General features: G+C 33.7%; 1 protein-coding gene across 2 annotated transcripts in view; it reads left to right on the top strand.

Moving 5' to 3' along the window:
* Positions 1 to 25,935, top strand: part of DNAJC1 (DnaJ heat shock protein family (Hsp40) member C1) — a 204,700-nt gene that overhangs the window by 71,629 nt on the left and 107,136 nt on the right. For both annotated transcript variants that reach the window (XM_027121805.1, XM_027121804.1), the window contains exons 2-6: positions 2,589 to 2,690; positions 3,186 to 3,232; positions 9,806 to 9,971; positions 10,848 to 10,945; positions 11,924 to 12,017. In XM_027121805.1, the coding sequence (XP_026977606.1) occupies positions 2,589 to 2,690; positions 3,186 to 3,232; positions 9,806 to 9,971; positions 10,848 to 10,945; positions 11,924 to 12,017 (507 nt within the window). The remainder of the gene's footprint in view (positions 1 to 2,588; positions 2,691 to 3,185; positions 3,233 to 9,805; positions 9,972 to 10,847; positions 10,946 to 11,923; positions 12,018 to 25,935) is intronic.

Raw genomic sequence — 25,935 nt, 5'->3', positions numbered from 1 at the left:
ACCCATAGTCCTATCAAAAATTTTTCTCTGAAAGCCAGAGAGAGAAAACATCTAATTTACTGTGTATGTGAGATGAATGTTCTAACATTCAGGTCTCTAGTAGAAATACGATGTAAAAAAGCCAACATATATCAGGATCTTTACCATTAAAACTGCAGTTGACCATATTCCATTGTAGTTATGTGGATGTTTTCCACATAGTTTATCAGCTCAGTAGGATTGTAGCAGTTGTTCTCACTGCCTTCCCAAAAGCTTTAGCCCTTGTGAAGTGGCTCAGATGAAATCTACTAACTGAATCTAAAGAATCAACAGAGAGAGCTATGATTCTGATGCAATATTTTCTGGGTTTGAATTCTGTTTTCCTCTATTTGCCAGTAGTATGAACTTGAGCAGATTACTTCTTTTTGCCTCACTTACCTCATCAGTAAAATGGGCCTGCTAACAACTATACTTATCTTATAGCTTTGTTATGAGGATAAAATAAGTTAAGATTTATTAAGTAATTAAAATTTAATACATACATAAGCTAGTTTGAGGTGCATCTTGTCTAGAGCATGTCTTTTAGATAGGAAGACCTCTGAGTTTTTCAGTTCTGTCCACTTAGCATGAAACTAATAAGTTCTTTCCACTTATTAGTGAAATAAACCTACTGGGCAGATTCTCAAGAGGAAAATAGGCAGTATTTCTGTGTAGCCTGAGAGGCCCATTTCTAAGTCAGGAGAGAAATGTCTGTATCCACAGCTGGATGCAAAACAAAAACATCAAGTTGGAGAACAGCATCGTATCGTGTGATGGTTTGGGGGACAAGGAGGATGGACCAAGATAGTGGGATATAAAGCTAAAAAGACTGGAAAAGACAGATGATGAAGGTTCTTGGGCATTACTGAAGGGTTTGAAATAGGAGAGCCATCTGGCCACATTCACCCTTACGGTATATACTGCGGCAGAAAAGTGGAGGATTGGGGTCAGCTTGCCAAGACTGGAAGGAGGGAAATGTCTTAGGTGACTGTTACGTAAGTCATAGATGTTCCATAATGAGCATGTATTAATTTTGTAACATGAGCAAATACATACACTTTTATTTTGTAAGAAATCTACTTTTGGAATTTCTTTGTGATATAGTCCCAATTTAAAAAAATCTAAAATTAAAGTCCCAATTAGGGAATGAGAATTCATTTGACACTTGACCTCTTTGCTCAACAAAATCTCCATCACAGAGTTTCAGTAAATAATCATCCTTTTCTGCTACGTGCTGCCTATTAAGTATAAGGAACACATCAATTCCATTGAGCAAATGAGAATGGAAATTATAACCATATTACCTGCGAAACTTACTCTGCTAATTTTATAGCTCCTCAGCCCTCCACAAGTCAGAAAAATATTCACACCTAAGTTGAAACTTTAAAGTAGAGTGATTGCCTGGAGCAATAAGCCCCAGAAAATTGGTAATGAAAGTATTGGTTTATAAAAGAGAGCTTGACAAATTGTAGTCTCACTTTGCCTCTTTCCACCTCTGTTTCTTTAACAGCTATTTAGTCCCAGGTACACAGACTTTTGTTATGTTTTATTTTTTTTAGTCATTTGAACTTTTTAGTACATCAGTTTTAGGAATTAATTGAACAAATACTCAGCTAAAAAACAAGATAAAATTTAATAAGCAACTTTATCCTCATTTTGCCCCACTATGAATGTTAGTTTTTGCAATAACTTTTAAATTTAGTGGAGATCAAGTTTTATACCCAACTTAACAGTGTGTTATTTGTTATTGTCGTGTATTTTTTACTGGCCATGTAAAATGATGTTCTCTGAGTTTACACGTACACACGGGATTACGTAAAATTCAACTTTAATATCCACTTAATCCAAAGTACTTTTCCTCAACTATTGTGACCTTTTAAAATATATTTAAACTATGTTAGTAATACATAAATAGTGGGCAAATTTATTTCTGCAAATCAGACTATGGAAATTGAACAGCATTGAAAATAACCTATAAAGTACTAACAAAAAAAGTTAAGGACAATATACATAACTATTTCTAATTATAATTATTTTGGGTAAATGCAAAGTTAACTGCCTTCAAATAGGCATACTTTTTGACATGTGAAATTGAGATTCCATAGGTTGTTGCTTCATGGTAAATTCAATATAAATAGCAATGAAGGAACCACATATGGTAAGCCTGGGCTTCAGACATTGGCTTTAGGATTCTCAGATAAATAAAGACCTTCCTTGAAGGCACACGGATGTATTAATTTTTAATTTGTTTCTTTTTGATCTCTTAATTACTGAAAAAGATTTATTGGTTAATTTTAGGAAGGCAAGTGTTTGAAAAGTTTTGCCAAATACTGTCTTCTTTAAATGAATGTATGGTAATGAAAAGTTAAGAGGAGAGCCAAATTAGATTGAATAATTGTTCAGTCATGTGGGTCAGGCTAGTTGCATAGCCTGGTTGTTAGACTGATTGCTCAAATTACATTGCCTGGGGTCCTGCACTTGGTTGGCTGTCTTCTCAGATCTTAACAAGGTTCTGGGAATTTCTTTTACTGACAAAGTTTGCTTTGTGTTTTTCCCCTCCCCCCCCCCAGGATGCTTCATCTGCAGACATTAGAAAAGCATATCGTAAGCTTTCACTAACTTTGCATCCAGACAAGAATAAAGATGAAAATGCAGAAACTCAGTTTAGACAAGTAAGTGAAATATGCTGTTATTGTATATGTATTTTTGTGATAATTTATAAATAAATGTTTATGGTAGAAACAGTAACCGACACGTAGAATATTTCCATTTAAAATGAGATTGTAGTTTAGAAATATAATGTATACGTATTTATTCAGTTTTTTACAAAATATGCTTTTACCAACATTTTTTTATATTAGAATCACTAAATTTTGGGGGGGTCATAATTGTCATAATTTTCTTGTCTAAATTACAGTTTTTGCTTTTAAAAATCACATGTTAAGATAATTATTAGTTTTGCGTCTTTCAAAAAGATTTTGGTATCAAGCCTTTTTTAACCTCTTAAGGTGCTACCAACACCGTAAAATGTTACTTATAATTAAGATTTTATCTGTTCATTGTATATATGAGTGCATGGGGTTTTTGCATGTGAATTATAGTGTGTTCGTCTCCCTAAGTGATTTCCCTTAGTTGAGATTATTTTTAAAGTAATGCTTTTGTTTTAGTTGGTGGCCATTTATGAAGTTTTAAAGGATGATGAACGAAGGCAGAGGTGAGTGTTCATCTGCTTTTGAATTAAGATGTTATACTTTGATGTCTCAGTTTATAAAGGAGAGAATTGTCTCGTTAAACATTTTATTATGTTAGTATTTTATTTTCGTTCCTTTCAAGATGTGCATTGTTTTTAAAATGTATGTTTATAGGAGAGTTAATTTCTATTGAAAATATTCACTAGGTTGATTCAGTACTTATAGACTTCAGGATCATGGCTTCATTAGCTAATATTTTTAACGTGAGTATCTATGCTCTGGGAAATAAAATTCTACTTGACTTCAAACAAATACCTCTTCATTTTTGATATATCAGTAATTGCTCCTATCTGCGCTTGGGGGGCTTTTTCCCCCCTCTATTTCTTAAATGTTTTGCAATTAGGCGATTAGTGATATTCAAGTTATTACCATTTCTTGGTGTTTCCTCATCCTCAAAATAATAAACCCCATTTGTGAATGAGAGAACAGACTTGTATAAATCTGAAGAAGATAGGAGTAGAAGAAAAATATTTGCTTCTTTCTCCTATTTCTTTTGCCTCCATCCCTTCCCTTCCTCTGCTCCAGTGATTCTGTGTTTAGGGTCGAACGTCAGAGAAGAGGCAGCCACCTCACTTTGAGACTTCTCTGGGCCTCTTTCAGCAGAGTAGTAATGTATTTATACAGTGGTTTATATGCTAGTGACTTAAGAGGAGATTGCAGAGAGACCCCCTTACTCTGCTCTTCCGAATGTTTGGAAGGTAGACACTACCGTGACCGGTTTCAGAGTTTTTTAAAGTCAGACCCACGGTAAGAAATACATTTTGCATCATGCCTCAGGACACACACACAGACACACACACACAGACACAACTGAAACAAAAATTTGACAAAACACTTATTGTGTGTGAAACAGACTGATGTTTTCTATTCTAGGCTAGTCTAGACCAGTCTTCTTTCTTTTTAAAAACAATGCTGATTGTGGTCCACTAAGTTGGTTTCAGGAGATATTAGTGAGCTACAATCTGTAGTTTGAAAACAGTGCTTTACAGTAAGAGTACCTTTAAAGAAAAAAGTAGGTATTTGAGATTTTAGGCTAACGCCAGCCTAAATATCTGTATCTCTCTATGGAGGCTAATATATCTTAAAGACAATCCAAAACAGTATGCAATGTGACCTTCTGAATCTTTCTTCAGATGTATTACCTGGAATTATTCTGTATCCTACAATGTCAGCTGCCACTCTTGGTTCTCATCTTAACTCTTTAATTTGAATACCTCAGTTTGTCAGATGGCAAAGCAAGGACTCAGTATATTCTCTTGACGAGTTCTTTGCTTTATAATAAGGGGCTGGCATTGGTCCAGATACCATAGCAGACATTCCTCTGGTTTGAGATAATCCATAGTGTTGAAAGAGTCCTACGAGTGTGTTGAAAGCAGTGTTGGTCATTCTGTGCATATTTTCTAGTTGGTTTCTCTCACTGAGCCCCTAGTTTTGTTTCACACATCAAGAACGTGTCTGTAAAGATAGCTTTATTTAGTCTCTCTACATCTTTGGCATCAGATTTTGCCTTTTTGTTTGTTGTTATTTTAAAAGTCAGTAAACTTTGTAACAATTTCTTCCAATTACCGAAATTATTTATATCTTTTCAGAACAAATCACTTCTCATGTAAAAATTGTTTCTTCATTAACATAGACTCACCTAACATTTTCTTTTTAGGATTAGTTTCCTTTGCATTTATTGTAGAGTGTTAGTAGAAAAAAATGGATCTGACAGTTACACAAACAGCTGTAGTATTTATACCCCTTGAGGCACAAGTAACTCTTTGGTAACTGGTTTTCCTTGAGGCAAAAGTCTTAGCTAATCAAGCTGAGAATCATTCCTCTAAAGCTTGCGCCTGAGGCCGGGTGACCTATGAGTATTTAAACATATAGGAGAAATGCACCTCTACAGACAATTATCTAATGTTTATAATTCCTTTAGAAAAAAAAGACCCATAGTTTTATCTTCTGAAAGAAGATTGTCTTATACCGATATTTAAAAATGCTCTTTGTTATCACAATTATTTATTATAAATATTCATTAAATAAGTAGTGTGTAACTTCCAGGAATTTGTAATTTGGAAAATTGTCATAGACATTTTTATCTATTTATTTCCCTTACAAATAATTGTATTTTCACTGAAATCAGGTGCATTTAAAAAATTTTGATAGAAAAGAGAATAGCATTGAAATAGATAAAATAACAAACTGGGTAACCTTTTTTTTTTTTTTTTTAAGGAATAGGCAAATTTTATTTTTTTAAACAGCCTTATTTAGGTATAATTTGCATACCATAAAAGTTACCTATTTTAAGTGTACAATTCCATGATTTTTAGTAAAAATACCTATTTTAAGTGTACAATTCCATGTTTTTTAGTAAAGTTACAGAGTCGTGCAATCCACAACCAGTGTTAGACCATTTCTGTCACCTCAGAACATTCCCTCAAGTCCATTTGCAGGCATTTCCCATTCTGATCCCAGCCCCAGGCAATCACTGATCTCCTTTATGTGTCTATAAATGTGGTTTTTTCTGGACACTTCATATTAATGAAATCATCTAATATGTAGTCTTTTGCATCTGACTTCTTTCTATTATCAAAATGTTTTTGAGGTACATCCATATTGTAGCATATACCAGTAGTTCATTCTTTTTTATTGCTGAATAGTATTCCACGTTCCACTTTTGTTTATCCATTCACCAACTGATAGACATTGAGGTCGTCTCCACTTTTTGGCTATGATGAACAACGCTGCTGTGAATTATCACACACAAGTCTGTGTGAATGGATATTTTTCATTTCTCTTGGGTAGATTCCTAGAAGTATAATTGTGAATAAACTTTTAAGCTTTTTTTCCCTCCCAAAGGCATAGACTATAGCATGAAAAAAAGTTTTCCTGGTTCTTGTAAGGGAGATTAATATAAGAGTCTTCTGAACTCCTTAGGTAACTTGCTTATTTTAGGAAATAGCAGCTCAGCTACGTTCTGACATAAATTTCTATCCAAGTGCCCTGAGTGTTAGCTGGAATGAAGTACTGAGTAGATCCTAATCACTACATATATACACTAGATTGTGCTTTAGTAATACTAGTATATTTACTTTTGTTTAAAATCTATTTTAAAATTTTACCAGTATTCTTTTGCTAATCCTCTTGTGCAACTTAAAATTTTTTTGTCTATTTTATGGTACTATATTTGTAAAAGTTCAGTGTATTTTTTTAGTTTACTAAGTAAAGTCACATTTTATATACAAATCCAATGGAAAGTATAGTTTTCTCAGCTTTAATCTATGAAACTTTTACAAATCCATTACCTCCTTATTGTAAATTTGATTACAGGTGTGTTTGAATAAAAATAAACATTAACCTGAGAATAAGAAATCTATCTTAGTACCTTCCCTAATTAGGAGATATTATAAGACACATATTATATACAATATATAAAGTGCTGTGTACCACAATTTTTGGCACATATGTACATTTTATAAAGGAGAATAAGATCAATTAATTTAAGCTTGTTTCCTGTTTATGATCTTTGTACAATTAATTTTTATTCTTAAGTTTCAGTATGTGACCTAAGTAGATGTTGTTACTCTTTTAAGCTAAAAATTCTAACCTTTTACAATGGGAGATTCACAATTCAGGCAAATGCTAGAATTATTTCAATATTCATTTTCATAATATACATGTTTTCTATTTTAATTTCATAGTTACTATTTTATTCTTCAAAGCATGCTAATAATATTTTTAATTTACATACTTTTTTTTCTTCTGGTAATTTAAACATTTTTAGATTTACTTTCCAGTGTTTGTATTAGGCTAAATATATTTGATGAATTGCAGACTATAGAATGGAACTCACATAATTATGTAACCATTATTATGTTCATCATGGGCATTTTAAGAAAATCAAATGATGTAAACATGTATTAGGCCATAGGTAGAATTGATGAATGTTTTCATTTCTAATTAATAGCTCCATATGATTTTTTATATTAGTGATATTTTTATCATAGAAATTTACTTTTGTATTTTCTTGTAATATTCATACATGTGTACATTCTTAATCTGATTTTAACAAATTGTTAAGAGCAGTTTGTATGAGCTTAATTATTTTAACAGTGTTATGTGTTAAATATAGAAAAGGCATAACAGTGATGTTTTAAATTTTATATGTTGTCAACACAACATTTTTTTCTTAAATAACTTATGAATATAATGTCTGTGTATATTTTAAGAAATACCTTTATTTTTTCAGTGTTTCAGGAAAGCAGTGATTTATCTTTTAACAGCATATATTCTAAAAAGTGAACTATAATAGAAGCTATCTTCCCTTAAAATGGCCAGTCGTGTGAGCCATAATGTTCATTGATAGTAAAATCAATAGAGCATTGATTCTAAGCTTAATCCTTGGAGACTGTTGTTTAGAGTGGCAGACGTAGCCTAGTAAATATCTAGTTTTGTTTAATGTGTTCAGTGCATAAGGTTTTGCTATCTTGAATTTAGCTGTGCACTAACAATTTATATGTGAGGTAGAAAATAGTAGCTATTAACAGACACATAGCATTTCAAAGATGATGGTGATAAAATATTTGATACGAGATTCGCAGCTATGAGCTCAGCTGGGTTTTCTTCCAGTACAGTTTAGATCTAAAACAAATTTAACACTTAGCAATGCTCTTAGGGAATTGTCGCCACTTTCTTAGATGTTCTTTATTAATAGCCACACTTTTTACCTGAAGTTATTTCGTGGGAGAGATGAGCTGAAAATAATTATTTTAATATTCTGCCTTTTTTCCTCAACAAATCAGAAGTAGAATGTAGATTCAGAATAAATTCAGGACTTCATTCACTGGACTTCATTCAGATGTTGTAATCTTGCATTATACCACTTGAAACCTTTTTGCCAATCCATTTCTAATCTAAAATGAGTCAGTTTTTACAGAAATAGATTTAAAGATAAATTTTTTGGACAGGAATGATAACTTTTGATGAAATCGTGTTATTATGTCTTGATATTAGTGTTCAAGAATTGCTATGTAAATATCGAAAAGGAATATTTAACATCAAACTTTGGCCCAGCTACTACACAACCATATTTTAATTAGCAGATTCTTGTATACTACACAATTTGCCTGCCTTTAAGAGTTTAGTACCACTAATGTCCTTTGCTTTGAACATTGGTTATTCTGATCTGCCATTATTATTAATAATCTAAGTTGATCCTAAAAGTCACGTTTTCTAGATAGCCTGATAAAATATATTTTGAATTTATAACCAATATTTTTTGTACTGAAAAAAGAAGTTGCCTGTAATAAATCCTCTGCTTTATTTTTTTAAGCATATCTCCAAGGTATCAATTTAATAACTATCAAAGTAGCTACTGCAGTTGTTGCATTTAAATTGATTTACATGTCAAGACTGGCAGTTTAGCAGCTGCGCTATTATTCCTAGATCGGTCAATTTACTTGAGAAAAACCTACTACTGAGTTCTACTGACCTGCCTGACAATATAGGCCCTATTTCTATTCCTGTAATTAGGCCTGCGACTAACTCAGAATATTTTTAATTAAAATATTTTGGTCAATGTGTTGCACCAAATTAGGCCTTTCAGTGAAGATTTAATTCTGGAAATAGTGTGATTAGAATATTTAATGAGATGTGTTGAACTAAGATTAACAGGTTGTGTGTTTTGAACATTGTTTGTGTGTGACCATTTTGAGTTTTACAATCATAAATGTTATTCCTGATTTTTAACCTTAAAAATATATGCCTCAATAACTGTCTGACGGGTAAATTTAAATTCAGTTGAAATTTCCTTCTAAAGAAAGCAGATTTAAAATGCATCACTAGGAAAGCTGTTATTTGTTATGTTCTTCCCTTTCAGCAAAGCCAAAAAATGAGGAAATTGCCACTTAAATGTTTACAAATAAACAGTTTTATCGAGAAATTGGTTGTTTCCACATCTCCTAATTTGGGAATTTTTTATTCTCTAAAGGAATGTGACCAACATAAAATTAAAAAGTGCTCATTTTATAGGCTCTTTATGTCATTAAGAAGCTTTGATAAAATGATAAATATTTCAACCTTGAACCCTTGTAAAGGGGTGGAAATAAAAGCACTGACTAGAAAATTTATCCTGATTTTGATTCCATTAATATATAATTCATGGTAGCAAATAGAGCTCTTATCTTGATTTTCTCCCATTGAGAGCCTTCCTCTTGTTGCTGACTTTCATGGCGGGGCCCCTCTGCAGCCTGCAGTGGAGAGGTGGACTCTGGCTCCTTCAGCCTAGCTGCCATTACAGGAGTCACATCACTGGGGTTTAAACACACAGGGTCTGGGATCCACAGCAGATCACTGTGTGCCTTTTTGAAGGCTGTCTGTGATTGGATACAATGTTTTGATTTATAGGCCATTGTAATGCTGATAATCTATATAAATGTTATCTCTTCTGGAGAAATTCTTTTCTCTTTCCTCTTTTTACATATAAGTACAAATAAAGTTTTTTGTTTTTATTTTAAACTCCCTATGAAAAACTGTTATATTTGCTGCTGTAGGTATGATGATATTCTGATCAATGGACTTCCAGATTGGCGACAGCCTGTATTCTACTACAGGCGGGTGAGAAAAATGAGCAATGCTGAGCTGGCATTACTTTTGTTCATAATTCTCACAGTGGGTCATTATGCTGTGGTTTGGTCAATCTACCTGGAAAAACAACTGGTAAGTACTGGTAATAAATCAAATGATCTAGCCTCCTTAATTTTATATGGAATTTCAGACGTTTATTTTTTCAACTGATAAAAATTTCAACTTTTCTGTATATGCTCCTTATTCTAATATTTTTTGTACTCAGCATTTAGTATTTGATATGTTTCTATTTCAAGAATCCATGACATAAGAAGAAAATGTTTCTTTTTAAAAATGTGGCATTTGAGTTTGTTACAAAATTTTGTGAAGGCTCAAATATCTAGCTGAAAATTAGAAGGTAGAGCTATGTTTTGTTAATTGTCACCTTCCAGATACACATATTTTTTATGTAAAATGATTTTAGAAATTTTTGTGTCACAGGCCCTTACATAAAGAATGATTATTTTAAAAGCTTTTAACTCAGTAAAACTTGAAATGAGTATAAGTTTATAATTTCAGAGATCAGTTGGTTAAAAAATATTACATTTTTCTTAGCCTAATATACTACTACATAGTTTATTCTGCTATAGGCTTTTATTTATATGCTAAAGATAAACATATTTATCAGTATTCATGAATTAGCATCTGTTTACTCATTCTTTTTGAAGTGACATTATTAAAGTTGGATGAATGAGAAAAAGTAAGTTGAATGCCTTCTCTTCTTAGAAAACTTTGATTGCTATGGAGATACACATGACTGACAGTGCTGAACTTCATGTGTGTTTAAGGACTGGTTACCATGGCAACAGTTATTGTTAAAGATTGATGATTTTACTTAATCATGTTGGACCCTACATACATTTGCATAAATGTTCTTCTATAATGTTTACCCTTCACAGAAGACTCTTGATAACATTTGAAGAGTACATGTTAATGATAACCTGTAACCATAATTTTTTCCACATTAAGGATGAACTGCTTAGTAGAAAAAAGAGAGAAAAGAAAAAAAAGACAGGCGGCAAGACTGTGGATGTATCAAAACTTGGTGCTTCAGAAAAAAATGAAAGGTGGGAGCATATAAAAACATTTTATAATTCAAAATTGTTTTAAAATATGTCTTTAATGTGATTCAACTTCATATGTATATCCATTTCAGATATGCTAACATTTACATCTGTATTCAGTTTATAAAAGACTAATACTGTGCCATAGTTTATGAAACACATTCTAATCTTAAGCAAAAGTTCTACAGGTTTTTTCCTTTGTAAAGTGTTCATATATATTTACATAATTAAACCCCTGAATTCTTGTTATTTGAAAATTTTATACTGAACTTTAGAAACGAAGTATTACTAGAAGAGTCTATCACTGTAGTGTTTAGCTCAGGAGTGACAGTATGTAGAGAGACAGTGATATGCAGCAACACTCAAAGAGATACTACCATTTCTTCTATTGATTCATAGGAAGAAATAAAGGGTTTAAATAGTTCACACAGCAGGGCAGGAACTGGATCAATGTGAGATGGAGATCAGAGACTATTCTGCCTGTCTTCTGTTCTGATGACATCAGTGAGTAATGCTTCAGTGAACTGCAAATGACATTAATTTTTATGTATTGGTTTGTTTATGCTACAGTCTTCATATCTGCTTGTCAGCACTTGGGGACACTCTGATGATGTTTAGTCTTTTACCGCTGAAGTAATCATAAGGTCTAAGAATTCATTTTGCCAAACTGATGAAAAGTCCAGTTAGAAACAGGGCTTTTGTTTCTTTATCTTTATAACTTGATTACAAGTCCCCTTCCCCAAAATCTTAACCTAGATTCTCTTACTTATTATACATAATTGCATTTGTTGTACTAATATATTTTATGATAGAATACTTCAGATTAAGTGATAACTGTCATAAATATTTCATTGAAAAACTTCTTCCTTTGTTGAAATAGCCATTCAAAACAGAATTCATGATTATTATAAAAATATTTTTGTCTGTCAACTTTCTTTCTATATTTTGCTTCTTTATTTTTGCTTTTTGTTTTCCCTTTAGATTACTGGTGAAACCACAATGGCATGATTTGCTCCCCTGCAAGCTGGGAATTTGGTTTTGCCTTACACTAAAAGCATTGCCTCATCTAATCCAGGTAAAATGTACCTCTTTCTTATAATATTAGATGCTTTCACTTTAATTATTCATGAAATAATTTATGCCTGCTATCTGAATGCTGAATATACAGTAGATGCTTCCTAATGCTGATTGAATGAATAGTATAAGTATAAACGTAATTTAGAATAGTTCTAAAATTTATTTAGGTATCTATTCCTATAACTATCTCTTTTTTTTCCCTATAACTATCTCTTACACTGCTTTTATAACACCTTAGAATTCCAAGACACTAAAAAAAAGGAAAAAGCAATACTATCTTTTTTTTTTAACATCTTTATTGGAGTATAATTGCTTTACAATGTTGTGTTAGTTTCTGCTGTATAACAAAGTGAATCAGCTATATGTATACATATATCCCCATATCTCCTCCCTCTTGCATCTCTCACCCTCCCTATCACAGCCCTCTAGGTGGTCACAAAGCATCGAGCTGATCTCCCCGTGGGATGCAGCTGCTTCCCACTAGTTACGTATTTTACATTTCATAGTGTATATATGTCAATGCTACTCTCTCACTTCGTCCCAGCTTACCCTTCCGCCTCCCCGTGTCCTCAAGTCCATTCTATACGTCTGCATGTTTATTCCTGTCCTGTCCCTAGGTTCATCAGAACCTTTTTTTTTTTTTAGATTCCATATATATGTGTTAGCATATGGTATTTATTTTTCTCTTTCTGACTTACTTCACTCTGTATGAGAGACTCTAGATCCATCCACCTCACTACAAATAACTCAATTTCATTTCTCTTTATGGCTGAGTAATATTCCATTGTATATATGTGTCACATCTTCTTTCTGATAAATTATTTTTTTTTTTATGGTTTTCAGTTTTATAATTTTTACTTCTTTTTTTTTTTTGCGGTACATGGGCCTCTCACTGTTGTGGCCTCTCCCGTTGCGGAGCACAGGCTCCAGACACGCAGGCTCAGTGGCCATGGCTCACGGGCCTAGCCGCTCCGTGGCATGTGGTATCTTCCTGGACCGGGGCATGAGCCCGTGTCCCCTGCATCGGCAGGCGGACTCTCAACCACTGCGCCACCAGGGAAGCCCGACTTCATTTTTTTTAACATGTTTATTGGAGTATAATTGCTTTCCAATGGTGTGTTAGTTTCTGCTTTATAACAGAGTGAATCAGCTATACATATACACATATCCTCATATCTCCTCCCTCTTGTGTCTCCCTCCCACCCCCCCATCCCACCCCTCTAGGTGGTCACAAAGCACCGAGCTCATCTCCCTGTGCTACGTGGCTGCAGCAATACTATCTTTAGGACAGATATAAAAGCAATAAAAATTTAATCATTTAAGGCATATCCAGTAAAAAAGAACAAAGCTCAAATAGTTTGTCACCATATTTTAATAGCATTTAAGTACATAGTGTGAAAAAAAAACACTTTACGTAAGCATTGGTATAATTAAGCAAAAATATATATAGCTTTCCATTTTATTTGCAACTTTAAGAGGAGTCAAGATATTTTGTCTTAAACTGGTAATCAAAGTTTCTGTTGCTAGTCAGTCTTCCTCAAACAATGGGATGTACATATCATATTGATGTGGCAATTTCTTATTTTTTTATATTTAGCATACCAACACATATTCTATTATTTCTTTGCTAATTTTAATTGTTGCATCTGGTTAGAAAATTTCCAACACATAAACAGAATATTTGAAAGAATATATAATTGTTTTGGTGTACAAATTTTGAGATTCTTTGAAGTTGTAATTTTGGAGGAAATGTCTCATTTCAGAAAATACAAAGAGCAAGAGAGACAGATAATTTGTTTAATTCTACTCACTTTTTTTCATGAAACAGCTGTTTTTCCTAATTGTTTAAGGAAGTGAATGACTCCAACTTCTGTACTTTATTCCTCTTTTTCCTCTAATAATGAAAATTTTATATTTGAAGGGAAAATGAACTAAAAATTACTAGTGTGTTTCTTTCTAGCCTTTGAGAAATTATTTACCAGTTCTTTTGTCAAAATTGTTTATCTTAGTAGTTATTGCTTACAGAATCATATATTTTGTTAAGAGAGACAATTGAAGTATTTTGGTAATTTAAAAGCTTTTGTTTTTAAGTTGTTTAAGTTTTATGTTGTTTATTTGAACAAAAATCCACAATCCTCATATGCTACGTATGTAAGAGTTAATAAGAGAGAGGGGAAAGTATATTTATCATACTGGTATATTTATGAGAAGATGTGACAGAAAAATATTTTAGGACATGATTTCTTATATTTTTTAAAGAATGATTATTTTTTGCCCGCTTTAGAATCTGTGCAGTAGGCAAACCAGAATGTAGATGAATTTAAAAGTATAGTCATGAGGCAGTATAGATAAAGTATCACATAAAATGTCAGTCTGAAACACTTCTTTGTAATTTTAATCTAAGTCATTTGAAACAAAGTTTAGTTGGTAAAATTAACATATTTCTTGATTAGCGTGGAGTAATTTGCAAAAACAGAATCAATATATTAAGATGGCTTAGAATTACAAGTTATTATTTTGCCTTATCACAAATTTGTAGAAAGCTTACAAAAATAAGGAATTTTATAAAAACATTTTAGCCTCTTCAGAAACTTTCTTAAACTGTTGAATCAGTTTGAAGTTTAAAGTTTTACTCATGTTCACTAACAAAATAATGTAATATAGTAGACTCTGATACAAACTGTAATAATGAAAGTATTTTACATTGATAAACATATAGCTTATACTTTCATAAGCATCAGCAAAGCAATACTGAATAGTTGCTATTAAGATTAGATTGTCTGCTTTTTTTGGTCTGCTTTGACCTTTGTATTAATTTATCATTCATAAAATCGTGTAATATGAATACATATGCCTTATCTACAACACTGAAATTTTCATGTGACACTTCTATGAGATCTTCTTAAATAAGGTATTTATGAAATTTAGAGGAAGCCCTTTTTACCCGAAGCAGTCTGTTTTAGTAACTGGCACAGTGGTGATAGAAGAGCCCTACTCAATATAAAAAAAATGATACACATGACCTTCAACATTTTCTTCACCACTCTTGTGATACAGGGCCATTGTTTTATTTTTAAGTAGGAGTCCTTTTTCTTGCGTAAACCATACCTATCATCTTGGTTTCTTTAAGGACAGATTTCCAGTTGATTTCTCTAAAGAAGAGTTAAACCATACTCTTGTGAAGCAATGTAGTTGTGTAAGCCTTAGAGATTTGTATGATATCCGTCGCTCAGTCTTTCATCATCGGCTTATTTACATCTAGTTAACAGCATTTTTAGCAACTCTTTCATTGAGCTTTCCAAAGCATCCACTTGGTTTTCATAGAAACAACTGTCATTTTCTACTCAATTTTCATCTTTTTAATATAATATTTAATTGAATCGTATAATTACAATAACATGTATCACTGACACAAATAGGTTTAAGAGCTAATACAACCAGCTCATATAAGCATACAGTTAGTTAAATAGGTATCAGTTAAGGGAGTTTTACTTCCGTGTGTGAATCCCTTGAATTTCATGGAAAGTTCATTAAAACTGAGCTGCAGATATTCTGTGTAAGCAGGCAGCTGTTGGATAAGATGGAGTATCCAAGCTAAAAGTGGGAGATTCAGAGACTTCCAGCAAATGGCCTCACACTAGCAGAACTGGTACCCAAATTTTGTCCTTGTCATATCAACAGCTCTTCATCTTCAACTGTTTTCCTCCCACTCTTCCTCTAAATACCCATTCCTTTATTACACTCCACATGCATATATGGTTGGTTATCTAGTAAGATTTGAAAAAGTGGCAGTTCTGGTTCAGCTTGTGCTCCTGAGTTCACTGTTTATTACTTAGTATCTAAGATCCCTAAGAAAATTCCTTGTTCCCTACTTATTTTACCTAAATTCTTTTCTATCCCTCTCCCCAAAAAATTACAGATGAGAATAGTTATATCATAGTTATTTGATGTATAAAACTTCTTCTGGTTATATTTTTAGAAAAACAGTTTAGCAGGTTCAATAAAAATTTATTAAACACAATATCAGAACAAGAGGCTATAGAGATGAATATGCTTTCTTGGACCTTACAGTCAGGTAGAGGTTATATCACATGAATTAAAATAATTGGGACACAATATGGTATGTAAGCTTCATATATGTAGTATAAACAATGACTTCTGTAGATGTTCAGAGAAGTAAGATTGTCTCTATTTAGGATAACCAAGGAAAACTGAAAAGAGGAGCCACTTGAATTGAGTCTTGAAAGATGAATAGACACTTGACAGTGAAGTACCCACTCTGTGTACTAGTTTGTGTACAAAAATAATTTGATAGATACAGTAACTCCCATATAATCATATGTGTTAGGACTGGAAGAAACCTGAGGAAAACATTGTACAACTGCTTTTTAAAAAAAAAAAAAAAAAAAGAAAATTCCACATAGCCCATTGCTATCATCTAAGACTATATCCCAGGTTTCCAGACTCTGAATATAGCCATTTAGGAATTTATACCCTAATAGATAAATCTCACAAATCTATTAAAGGACATTGAGACAGAAGAGTGTTTCCATCGCACATGTCTGTCAAAGATATATATACATTGTTAGGAATGGGAAAGTTAAAGTACATAGTGGGCAGAAAATACTCAAAGTGGTTCTGTGATCAAGCAGGGCAGAGGTAGAAGTATTTCTTTGATAGCTCCCCTTGCTTTTTGAGAAGGTCTTTATTACCTCCAGCACTGGGTTTTGTTCCTTTCCTTTGTTCTGAAAAATATATTGAAAGAATTATAAGATTTGGTAGATTAGAAGAATGAGGCCAGTAACTGGAAACGATTATACTTGATATGTGTAAAATATTCGATGTTAAGTTAATAACAAACATTTCCTAGATTGGAAAATATTGAAGGGAAAGATGTATGGATATTACTCTATTTAGCAAAGTGTATATCCCTATATCATTCATGTACCCACATAGGCAGAGAAGAAAAAAGTCAAATGAGAAACCATAGAAGAAGAATGTGGAGAGTGTTTTTAAATTGATGTGTCCATAGAGAGATGAGAGAACTTTAGAGAGGAGTAAAATGCATGACCGTGTGCAGAGAAGCTTGGGAAACTTGAGAAGAATGTGTTTAGACAGCGAAAACGGTAGGTGGAATGATCAACCGAAGACATGGAATGTGAATTAGAATATAACAAGGAACTTGGCCTATATCAGGAGAGGCATAGTGTGCTTTGAGGCTAGAATTTAATTTTAACATTAAAAGTACAGCCCTAAAAAAAAAAAAAAAAAAAGTATAGCCCTAGTGACACTTTCATATCTTACCAGTGTTTCTTTTTTCACGATAGTTTGAAGGGAGTACACAATCTCTTGGAATCTGACTAATCCAGTCTTCCGTGTTGACTATATTCAGCCTATAACCCCAAGAAATTTTTCTGACCTCCAAAATGCCCTTCTTAGGTATTTTTTAATTGACCATATATGTTCTGAAATATATTCATAGCCATGAGGGTAGCAAACAACTGATGAAATACAACCAATGCTATGTGCATATTTTCATTTTAACTCTTATAACTTAGTTTATTTTTGTCACTGCCTGTTTGTGTTGGAGCTTCATTTATTTAGGCCCATGATAATTTAGGTCATTAACACCACCAATTTCTCATACAAAATCAGTAAGTACCAAATATCCCAAGTGATTACCAACCTAAATCATAGTTCATAGTTCTCTACATTTTCTGAGATGAAAAAGGTCTTCAGTATTCAGAATTTATTTGCTCAATAGTTTGTTTGATTTTCTGGGAACTCACCATTTAAATTTCTCTCTACCTGCTGTGTTACATTTCTCAGTAACGTAATTTATAAAATGTATAACTCCTTTAGGTGTGCATTGCCTAAGGTTGTTAATTTCTCTCATTGTTAAGTCCCAGTCCCGTCTTTTCTCACTACCAATCTGATCTAATATGAACACAGTTAGACTAGAAATTATTGTAGGAAATTTCTAGCATGTATATCTCCACCCTATCAGGATTTATAGGTTGCTGAGGAGCAGTGGCTGAGAAAATAATCTTTTCTGTAGTGCTATGACTTTTACCTTAAAAAAATTAAAATAAAGCTTGCCTAAGAGCATAAACGGAATACTGTACTTTATATAACTATTTATAAATGGAGGCATCCTCCCTCCCAAGAAGCTTCTTCCATGGCAACTACAACTGTGGACAAGCCTGGAGGTCACCCTCTCTACAGTCAGGGCCCTTCATTTCTAGCCCCTTTGCTTCTGCTTGCTGGGACAGAAACCAAATAAACAAAACATTCACAGCTAATTAGCAGGGAGAAAAGCTTCTAAAAGGCTAGGAGGCATTTGTAGCAAGCTCAGTTGCCTGCCCTTCTACTCAGAGTTAAACACAGATTTTCCAAGGGATGAGGAAGCTTACTTTCAGTACTCACATAACTTTTTGGAAAATTTTGCATACAAACATACTTTACATAGGGAATATGTAAACAAATAAAAAAGGTTGGAAAAACTCGTCTGAATTTTTATAAGGCTGAAACTCTACTGCTACAGAAGGACAAAGGGATACAGGAAAACTGGAAAGACCTCACAACATAACAAAGATTCCATTCCTTCTACCCTCTGAAAGGAGGCCATAAGATGCAATTATTCGGAGGTCCAAAGGCAGAATATAGAGTTTTGTAGAAAAGATTTTAAAATCAGAAAATGTTAGGTAGGATGTTAGAGATGCATAGTCTCATCAATTCCATATTTTGTAGATGAAAAATAAGTTTAAGACTCAGATTGGTGAGAAAATTTGCCTAAAGTGACACTACTAGTCAATGGTAGAAATGAAACTTAAAGCAGACGAAAATAAATTTAAAATATAAGAAATATAAAAGCCAAGAAAGAATAAATATTTTCAACAGCTGGATAACAAGCTAGATATGTTATGGTGAGTGAATAAGCTGTCTGATCTTACATTCTCTATATGAATATTGAGGCAGACTGTAATTGTTATAAAAGTTGTAGAAGGATTCTTGTATTGAGTTGGGGCTGAATAGATGACTTCTGTGGTGTCTTCTGTCTCTTAGCACAAATGGAAAAAGTTGCTTTGGGCCTTCCCAAAGCCCAATACTGCCTGAATACTACTGACTCAGGCAGAGGAAAGCTGAGCTTGATTTCTGCTTTATTTTTATTACTTCTTGTGAATTTAGTGTTATTATCATTCTGTACAAGAAAATTTACTCTTATTCAGAGTATGAAATTTAAAAGTTTTCCTGTATTCTTCATTGTAATTTTATACATTATATGTAATTACACATTATATCTAATTCTGAGATTATAAGTCAGTTGGAGAACAAAATTGGATATAGAGAAATTCAATTTATGGGCAGATTTTCAGAAGTGCACTTAACGATATTCTCCTGTGTTGACGGTCATATGTAAGCTTCAAACAAGAGATTTGTGCTGTCACACAGTCAGAGAGAAATGTTCCCTATTCCCATTAGGACAGGTGGTACTATTTCCCTGCTTGTACAAATCTAAATTGCTTTCTTTCCTAAGATTTTTTTGGATTGTTTAATATTTTAAGGTTCATATGGAGAAGTAAAAGAAAACTGAAACATGACGAGCAGTGCCAGCTCAGCATGTTATCTTTATCACTTAGATAAACTATGTCGATAGAGTTAAAAAGAAAGATTTATAAGGGATGACTTCCATCTTGTAGCTAACTAACCTTGGGAATACTACATCTTCAAGGCTTAGCTAAATTGTCATCATCATTATGAAACCTTTCTTGATGAGGCCAACTGAAAATTTCCCATTGTATATTCTCTGTACTAACTTAGTAGCACTTACTATTTGTATTAATCAGGATAGACTATGGTGCAGATCACCCTGAAATTTCAGTGACTTAAAATTTTTTTCCAGTGTATGCCACTTATCTATCACTGGTTGGTGGGAAAAGGAACATTCTGCTCTAACTAGCAGCTCTAATTTAGGGACCCAGAATAATGACGTCTTCACCATCTTCTAGCTGTTCGCATCTGGAGCATGTGGCTTCCTTGCTCCCTGTGGCAAGAGTAGAGAGCTGGAGGATTGCACAAGTTTTTTGATGTTGGGTTTGAAATGACACATGATATTTCTAACCGCAGCCCATCCAGAACTAGTCCCATAACCCCACCTAATTTCAAGAGAATAAGGGAATGTGGGGAAACAAATAGAATGTTGGGAGAGCACCACTCTCTCTTTCAATAATTCATTCAGCAAATATTTTTTTTACTCTATTTTTTTAATTAGTTTTTATCAGAGTATGGTTGCTTTACAAAGCAAATATTTACTGAGTGCTTACTATGTGCTAAGTATTCTTTTAGGCTCTGGAAATACAAAAAATTTTCTAAAAAAGACCAAAATTCCTGTTCTCATGTAGTTTATATTCCTTATTTTGGTTGATATTCATAGATATTTTTACATATGCTTTAAGGGCAACTGCTTGTCTTATCATATAACCCCCATATATCCTAACAAAGTACAACACATATAATAGTGGTTCAGTAAGTAAGTATAAATAAATATTACTTTTTAAAGACCTTCTTGTGCAGGAGCCCATGCTCTACAATTAGATAAAGAACCACTCATAATATATAAATTCTTCAAGTCATAGTTCTATAATGTAAAATCAGTCCTCTGCTTGGTGTCTATGCAGACAAGCTTTGAGCCCTCCAAGAAATTTTAAGTATTAAGAGAATTGATTCTAGAGTAAAAGCTTTTCCTCATGTTCCATCCATAAGGATTATAAGCTCCTCGAAGATAAGAACTCTATGTTTGGAACAGTGTAAACTCTGTAGTTTTAATACAGTATTATGCAGCTAAACCTAGGCAGTCCAGAGCCCTGATTGATTAAGCATTCATTCACTCATTAAATACTTATTAAGCATCTATTATGTGCCAGACAGTGTCTCCAAAGATGGATGAGAAGTTTATCCACAAGAAATTTATCCTTTCCTGTGTAGGTAAACTGGGGCTTATTCTGGACTCAAAATGAGACTTTGTGTTTATTTTCCCTACTTAACAATGGTATTCACATGAATTAGCTTCTCTTGAAGAATGGGGTTGGGGGGGAAGGTTGCAAACAACTGCTCTTGTTCAACCTCTTTTGAATACATGACACCCCAACCCCCAATCCCTACCCCCCACCCGTGTCACTGGCCTGGTCTTTTCTTGAATATTACCTGCAAAGCCAGTCTGTTTCATTTTCAGGTGATTATAATTATCAGCAAGCTCTTTTTTTGTATTTATCCAAAATCAAAACTTATCCCTAATCTTCTCATTTCCATTCCCTTTTAAATACAGTTTCAAGCCCAGATTCACAGACACAGAAGACAAACTTACGGTTACCAAAGGGGAAAGGGAGGAGGGGAGGGATAAATTAGGAGTATGAGGTTAACAGATATAAACTACTATACATAAAGTAGATATGCAACAAGGATTTACTGTATAGCACAGGGAACTATATTCAATATCATATAATTACCTATAATAGAAAGTAATCTGAGTGTATGTATATGTATATAGTTTCAAGGCCCCTCACCATTTGATCACTTTCCTTTTAAAGTCTTCCAGTTTGTCAGTGCATCTTAAAGTATGGGACACCAAACTCTACAGAAGGATGGTTGGAACAAAGAGTTTGTTGAGTACAGTAGAATTATTTGAGATCGTAGGTTTATTAAAGAAGTAATGCTTCCTAGAGTGGACATATTGTAATTATAATTTGCAAGTACAAACAAGATATGAAGGAAAGAAAAAGCATGAGGAACATTTAAATAATTGCTTAGAAATGGGGCAAAAGGGGGATAGGATTCTTTGCCTAGAACAAACAGTGAGTGAGACAAGGGAATGTGTTAAAACTCTTGGAATTAGATGGAGTAGGTTAAGGTGATTGGGTGCATTGCAATCCTCAGATAAGTGTGGTTTTGAATCTAATGCATATTTCCAAAAGGAATTTTTAGTGAAATTTTGTGCTGCAGCAGAAGGAAGAAACATTAGCAGAGAAATGTTCAGATTTGTTAGAACCACTAGGAAGGGATTGTCCAGCAAAAGGTTTTTGCACTGAGCTGAAGAGGGTTCAGGTAAAGAGAAGTCATGTAAGTGAGAAGATGCAGGATTCTGCAGGAGTTTTGGTTTACTATGAAGCAGAAAAACTCACCCTGTCTTTGTGGTGGAGAATAAGGTTCTTGGCAAAATGGTGAAGTAATAATAAAAATAGGTACCATATATAAGGCCTAACTGTGTGCAAGATGTTATTCTAAGTGTTTCCCATATATTAACACATTTAATCTTTCCAACAGCCTTATGAGTTAGGTACTTGTATTATCCCCGTTTGATGGGTGAGAAAATTCGCCCATAGGAAAGTGAAGTAATGCTGAATGTCACATGGCTAGTGAGATGGCAAAGCCGAGATCTTAATCCAGGCAGCTTGACTCTAAAATCTGCCCTCTTCATCACTATATTCTATCTCATTCTATTATACTATGGTGTTTGATTTCAACTCGTCATCTTTCACACCTCATAAATAACTTATTTGTGCCCTTCTTACATGGTGCAACCCTTCCTACTTCCCTAAGGAGGCAATGCCTTCCTGACCATTTCCCTACTATTAACAATTACTCTCTGGAAAGAAGCTAATAAGCCATTCATTCATTCATACTGAGGAATGAATGACTGATATGGTTTAATATAAAATAAGACTTTTCCAGGGTTGAGATTTTGGGGGTGCAGGGAGTGTTAAGGGACCATAAATCCTTAACCAAACCTCTGTTGAAATTTAAAGTAAATACGGGTAACCAAGAGATCACTGAAGAAATCAAAGAGGAAATAAAAAAATACGTAAAAACAAATGACAATGAAAACATGACGACCCAAAACCTATGGGATGCAGCAAAAGCAGTTCTAAGAGGGAAGTTTATAGCAATACAGTCCTACCTTAAGAAACAAGAAACATCTCAAATAAACAACCTAACCTTACACCTAAAGCAATTAGAGAAAGAAGAACAAAAAAACCCCAAAGTTAGCAGAAGGAAAGAAATCATAAAGATCAGATCAGAAATAAATGAAAAAGAAAAAAAGGAAATGATAGCAAAGATCAATAAAACTAAAAGCTTCTTTGAGAAGGTAAACAAAATTGAGAAACCATTAGTCAGACTCATCAAGAAAAAAAGGGAGAAGACTCAAATCAATAGAATTAGAAATGAAAAAGGAGAAGTAACAACTGACACTGCAGAAATACAAAAGATCATGAGAGATTACTACAAGCAACTATATGCCAATAAAATGGACAACCTGGAAGAAATGGACAAATTCTTAGAAATGCACAACTTTCCGTGACAGGAAAAAATAGAAAATATGAACAGACCAATCACAAGCACTGAAATTGAAACTGTGATTAAAAATCTTCCAAAAAGCAAAAGCCCAGGACCAGATGGCTTCACAGGCAAATTCTATCAAACATTTAGAGAAGAGCTAACACCTATCCTTCTCCAACTCTTCCTAAATATAGCAGAGGGAGGAACACTCCCAAACTCATTCTGCAAGGCCACCATCACCCTGATACCAAAACCAGACAAAGATGTCACAAAGAAAACTACATGCCAATATCACTGATGAACATAGATGCAAAAATCCTCAACAGAATACTAGCAAACAGAATCCAGCAGCACATTAAAAGGATCATACACCATGATCAAGTGGGATTTATCCCAGGAATGCAAGGATTCTTCAATATATGCAAATCAATCAATGTGATACACCACATTAACAAATTGAAGGAGAAAAACCATATGATCATCTCAATAGATGCAGAAAAAGCTTTCGACAAAATTCAACACCAATTTATGATAAAAACCCTGCAGAAAGTAGGCATAGAGGGAACTTTCCTCAACATAATAAAGGCCATATATGACAAACCCGCAGCCAACATCATTCTCAATGGTGAAACACCGAAACCATTTCCTCCAAGATCAGGAACAAGACAAAGTTGTGCACTCTCACCACTATTATTAGCCACAGCAATCAGAGAAGAAAAAGAAATAAAAGGAATCCAAATCGGAAAAGAAATAAAGCTGTAACTGTTTGCAGATGACATGATACTATACATAGAGAATCCTAAAGATGCTACCAGAAAACTACTAGAGCTAATAAATGAATTTGGTAAAGTAGCAGGACACAAAATTAATGCACAGAAATCTCTCACATTCCTATACACTAATGATGAAAAATCTGAAAATGAAATTAAGAAAACACTCCCATTTACCATTGCAACAAAAAGAATAAAATACCTAGGAATAAACCTACCTAAGGAGACAAAAGACCTGTATGCAGAAAACTATAAGACACTGAGGAAAGAAATTAAAGATGATACAAATAGATGGAGAGATATACCATGTTCTTGGATTGGAAGAATCAACATTGTGAAAATCAGTCTACTACCTAAAGCAATCTACAGATTCAATGCAATCCCTATCAAACTACCACTGGCATTTTTCACATAACTAGAACAAAGAATTTCACAATTTGTATGGAAACACAAAAGACCCCAAATAGCCAAAGCAAACTTGAGAAAGAAAAACAAATATGGAGGAATCAGGCTTCCAGACTTCACACTATAATACAAATCTACAGTAATCAAGACAGTATGGTACTGGCACAAAGACAGAAATATAGATCAGTGGAACAGAATAGAAAGCCCAGAGATACACCCACGCACATATGGTCACCTTATCTTTGATAAAGGAGGCAAGAATATACAATGGAGAAAAGACAGCCTCTTCAATAAGTGGTGCTGGGAAAACTGGACAGCTACATGTAAAAATATGAAATTAGAACACTCCCTAACACCATACACAAAAATATACTCTAAATGGATTAAAGACCTAAATGTGAGGCCAGACACTGTCAAACTCTTAGAGGAAAACATAGGCAGAACACTTTATGACATAAATCACAGCAAGATCCTTTTTGACCCAGCTCCTAGAGAGATGGAAATAAAGCCAAAAATAAACAAATAGGACCTAATGAAACTTAAAAGCTTTTGCACAGCAAAGGAAACCATAAACAGGAAGAAAAGACAACCCTCAAAATGGGAGAAAATATTTGCAAATGAAGCAACTGACAAAGGATTAATCTCCAAAATTTACAAGCAGCTCATGCAGCTCAATATCAAAAAAAACAAACAGCCCAGTCCAAAAATGGGCAGAAGACCTAAATAGACATTTCTCCAAAGAAGATATACAGATTGCCAACAAACACATGAAAGAATGCTTAACATCATTAATCATTAGAGAAATGCAAATCAAAACTACAATGCTATATCACCTCACACTGGTCAGAATGGCCATCATCAAAACATCTGCAAACAATAAATGCTGGAGAGGGTGTGGAGAAAAGGGAACCCTTTTGCACTGTTGGTGGAAATGTAAATTGATACAGCCAGTATGGAGAACAGTATGGAGGTTCCTTAAAAAATTACAAATAGAACTAGCATATGACCCAGCAATCCCACTACTGGGCATATACCCTGAGAAAACCATAACTCAAAAAGAGTCATGTACCACAATGTTCATTGCAACTCTATTTACCATAGCCCGGAAGTGGAAACAACCTAAGTGTCCATCATCGGATGAATGGATAAAGAAGATGTGGCACATATATACAATGGAATATTACTCAGCCATAAAAAGAAACAAAATTGAGTTATTTGTAGTGAGGTGGATGGACCTAGAATCTGTCATACAGAGTGAAGTAAGTCAGAAAGAGAAAAACAAATACCATATGCTAACACATATATATGGAATCTTAAAAAAAAAAAATGGTCATGAAGAACCTAGGGGCAAGACGGGAATAAAGACACAGACCTACTAGAGAATGGACTTGAGGACACGGGGAGGGG

This window comes from Aethalodelphis obliquidens, unplaced genomic scaffold (assembly GCF_003676395.1).
Source record: "Aethalodelphis obliquidens isolate GAN/ISIS:26980383/991018 unplaced genomic scaffold, ASM367639v1 scaffold23, whole genome shotgun sequence".
In the NCBI taxonomy this organism is placed as follows: domain Eukaryota; kingdom Metazoa; phylum Chordata; class Mammalia; order Artiodactyla; family Delphinidae; genus Aethalodelphis; species Aethalodelphis obliquidens.
The sequence above is the reverse complement of the archived record's forward strand: the minus strand, read 5'-3'. Positions and strand labels throughout refer to the sequence as shown.